Here is a 3,947-nt window from a genome sequence, read left to right on the forward strand (position 1 = left end):
GGGGGGGGGACGATACAAAGCTGGTTACTTACATGTTGTTCACTCACAGGGACCTCCAAGGCTAGAAACACACCAACCCGCTAGACCCCAAACCAGACTCACGGCCCCCCAGTCGATGCCGACCCACGGGGCGCCCCCACGGGACGGGGTAGAACTGCCCCCCACACACACACACCCCGTGTGGGCTTCCCAGAGTGCCACTCTTTTTGGGGAGCAGGGAGCCCCGTCGTCGTTGTCTGGAAGAGCAGCTGGTGGATTCAAACGGCCGGCCGTGCGGTTCCCAGCCCAACGAGTGACCCACGCAGGGGCTGAGAATCACGTGCATGTAGAGCCGTGAACAGAAAACCTTCTTTGGCAAGGCGCCTGGTGACTAGGGTCAGACGCCCATCGCTGCCCTGCGTGATCCATCCCACCAGGCACACTGCTGCCCTCCTCTCCCCTCTGGGGGGCATATGGGCCTGGCTCCGCTACACTCTCCTCTCTGATTAAGAGCACCCTGGGGGTTGTCCAGGGTGGGGGGCACCGTTGGCCTCAAATAAAGCAGTTCCCATGCACGAGGCGCAGAGGGACTCTCCAGGTGCAAATAAGTTCGACACAGACCGAGGGGCGGATCTGAGGGGCTCTGGTTACAGCCAAATACGCAGACATGGCTGGGGCAAAAGGTGTTTGTGCTGGGTGCTCAGCGCCCAGGCTGGAAGTCAGAGTGCACCCCATGCAAAAGCATCACGGGGCAGTTCTGATGTCAGGGGCAGCAGCGTCCCCCACAGCCCCCCCACAGTCCACCTAGCACTTCGCTCTGGGGCACGGGGGGCACGTTTAGCACCCTCCAGTTTAGAAACGCACAGAGTCTGAAGCACACTAGAAAGTCTACGTGTCAAGGACCCTGCCGCCCGGCGCCAGAGAGACAGCAGGATGTCGCTGCTGGGAGCCGGCTACTCCTAGGGATGCAAGACCCGAGGCTGGAGACGCAGGGAGCCTGCAGGCAAAGCCAGGTCTAGAGTCTCCAAACAATCCAGGGAATGCTGCCGGAGCCTCTCCCTCACGGCAGGAGGTGTCTGGCATTGTCTGTTTAGCAAAGCAACCAGCTAAGTGATGCGTCAACTAAGTACAGGGCCACACGTCCGCACGGAAGCAGCCGAGCAGCCCGTGTGATCCAAGGATCGTCAAGAGTAAAATCTAGGATCAGAGGAGAGGACGATATCAGGGCCTGAATTCTGACACCTGGTGTGCAGAAGGCTGTGGACGACCGTGGGAGCCCTAAATCCATCTGCCAGAACCCCAGGTGGATAAAGCCCCTGGTGAACCCCCTCCGGGCTGGGATGGGCACAGCCTTGCTAAGAGACAGGAGCGTGTTGAAACTGGACTACTGCAGAAGCAGTTAGCTTGAAATGTCACGATGTATCAGTGGACCCCCCCCTTTTGCTCCTTTTTAAGTTTGTTCTAGTTTTTAGTATTTTCGGCTTTCTTTTCTATTGGGGTCGACCTCAAAAATAACACCACACGTCTTGTCTGTCCACAGGGGCTGGACAGAGGAAGCCATGAGACATGTCTGGAAAAGGGGCGGCGGGAGTCCAGCAAACATTGTTGCCTCGTAGCTATTGTGGTCAGTGCACTAGGGGAGCTGAGCTGGGCCTTGGGTCAGCACAGACTGGACCGCAGGCGTCTCGCAGCAGGGTGTGTGCGTGTGCAATGACCCCTCGCTGCAAAAGGCCACCTTGGATGGACACTGGAGGGTGGGGGACGGAGAGCAGGGAGCCCGGCATGCGATGGATGGACACAGGGACCACATCTCTGGTTCCCAGCGTGCAGGCGGCCCTGGGGCAGGACCGGCCAGCCTCGAGCTCTGCTGCTGGGGCCACCAAGATTCAGACCCCGCCTCAGGGCAGCCCACCAGGAGTAGGCTCTGCAGAGGTGCAAGAAGGGGAGAGGCCGGAGCCTGGCCGCCCCGCCCCCCCGGCCCCCGCCGCACCCCGGGGAGCCCCCTTACCTAGACTCCAGTCCATCTCCTCAGCAGCGTCCCCGTAGGCGCCGTGCTGGCTGTGGCCGGCGAAGTCCGGCGAGGAGAAGTGGGCCGTGTGCACGTGCAGGTAGGACAGCACCAGCAGGAAGGGCCTCTCGGCGTTGCTGCAAACAGAGCCAGGGGCCAGGTGAGCTGCGTGCAGGGGAAGCGCCCTCAGCCCCTCTGCACAGGGGTCCCCGGGACGCCCAGCCCCTTCCCTCAAAACCAAAGTCACAGCGACCCCGCAGCACAGGGCACAAGTGGGTTTCCAACACCGTCACCCTATACCAGACTAGGCAGCCTTACTGTGCTCCCGAGGAGCGGTGGGTGGTTTCGAACTGCTGACCTGGTACAAGCGATCGGGCGGTGGCTCTTGAGGACAATGCAGGATCCAGAGCCATTGCACATTAAACAGTCCGATATTAGCCCAGAGGTCTGATACCAGTCAGTAAATTCCTCTTGAGCCTCACGAAACACATGCAATGACGCCGAATGCAGGAAGATCAGGGGCCGGTTAGGGCCGGTAACTGTGTCCCTCAGAACCCGCTTCCAGAAGCACTCCTTAGCCCACTCCTTATCCCACAGGCATGGGATCATGCAGGGGAATCGCTCTCTCTCACCTGCTCTGCTGGGGGAGACGGAGGACCAGGAAGAGACAGAGTCTGCAACCTCTCTACGCTCACATCCGAGGGCTCTGGGAGGCCCGAGAGGCTGGGGGCGGGAGGCCTTTACGTCTCCCGGGGGCAGGTGAATCCCAGCCACATTCTTCTAAGTAAAAATTACTCCCCACGTGATGCGCCCCCGAAATAATGCCCATTTTTAGGTGTTGCTTGCAAGGGCCTGGTTGCTCCCTGACTACGTGATCCAGAGCGATGAGACCACCCCACCCTAACCAGGGCCCGCTCCCTTTTGATCAGGATTGTAGATTGATCCCCTGGGGAAGAGCCAGCTCAGAGACGGCCAGCGTGAGACCACTGTCCTAACTCTAGAACCGACCCATCTTGTGGCACATACACCTTCACGTGTACGCCCCTGGCACGCCCCCTTCCTGTCATGTGCACCCCTAGCACCCCCCACCCCCAATGTTACATGTCTACCTCTAACACAACCCTTGCCGTTACGTGTGTGCGTGATGTGGCTTGCGTGTCCAGGATTACATAAACGTGTGCAAGAATCCACTGGTCCACTCTCTGGTCCCAGTCTCTGTGGACAAGGTGGGCCCTTGCATGCCTGGTCTGATGCTTCTTTATGACAACCGCCCCCTGGGTCCCATTCGGTGGTGGGGCTGGTCCCCCACACTCTCCCGCTTATTTCTAGATGTAACGAACAAAACCCCGGAAGGATGCTTAACAATCCAATCTCCTGGGCCTGGCTCGGGTCCTCCCTGGCACATCGGAGGTGCGGGGAGGGCAGAATTTGCTGAGAACGGTCGGGGTCCAGTCCAGGATCCACTGGGGGCAGTCGGTTGGCCGCCCTCTTGCCCCCGCAGAACACAGTTTTCACTCGCTGGAAACCAGAAAGACCCAGAAGAAATAGCACACGGCCAACGTGACAGGCAGAGCCGGAAGCTGGGGTGGGGGGGTTCAGAAGTGGGGGGTGAGGAGCGTGACACGGGTGGTGACGACCCAAGCAAAAGCAAGGCTGGGCGGCGGGTGGGAGCCCCAGAGCGGTGCAGCTGGTTAAGCGCACCACGACCAGCTGCGAGGTGGGCACTTCCGACCCACCCAGTGGCACTTGGCGATGTGAACCCCTAAGTCACAGCCTCAGAGACTCGGCCTCCTCGGCACCCCCGGGGGAGCCAAGCCACGACCCCGCTAAGGTCAAGCCACGTGGCTTTACCCACGGGAGCCACAGGTCAGGACAGGCAGCAGCCACCATGAGGGGACGGAGCTTCACAGGGGTCACTCACAATCCCGGGACGCAGCTGCCCGTGCCTGACCTGTGAGGC

General features: G+C 60.4%; 1 protein-coding gene across 1 annotated transcript in view; it reads right to left on the reverse strand.

Annotated features, from left to right (window-relative positions):
• The window catches only part of STS (steroid sulfatase), a 25,261-nt gene that overhangs the window by 17,675 nt on the left and 3,639 nt on the right, over nt 1-3,947 (reverse strand). Inside the window, exons 3-4 of the mRNA XM_013008537.2 lie at nt 3,351-3,505; nt 1,988-2,124 (exon numbers count right to left, since the gene is read on the reverse strand). Of these exons, the coding sequence (XP_012863991.1) occupies nt 1,988-2,124; nt 3,351-3,505 (292 nt within the window). The remainder of the gene's footprint in view (nt 1-1,987; nt 2,125-3,350; nt 3,506-3,947) is intronic.

This window comes from Echinops telfairi, unplaced genomic scaffold, assembly GCF_000313985.2.
Source record: "Echinops telfairi isolate 266 unplaced genomic scaffold, ASM31398v2 ScPeMD7_53;HRSCAF=182, whole genome shotgun sequence".
Classification (NCBI taxonomy): domain Eukaryota; kingdom Metazoa; phylum Chordata; class Mammalia; order Afrosoricida; family Tenrecidae; genus Echinops; species Echinops telfairi.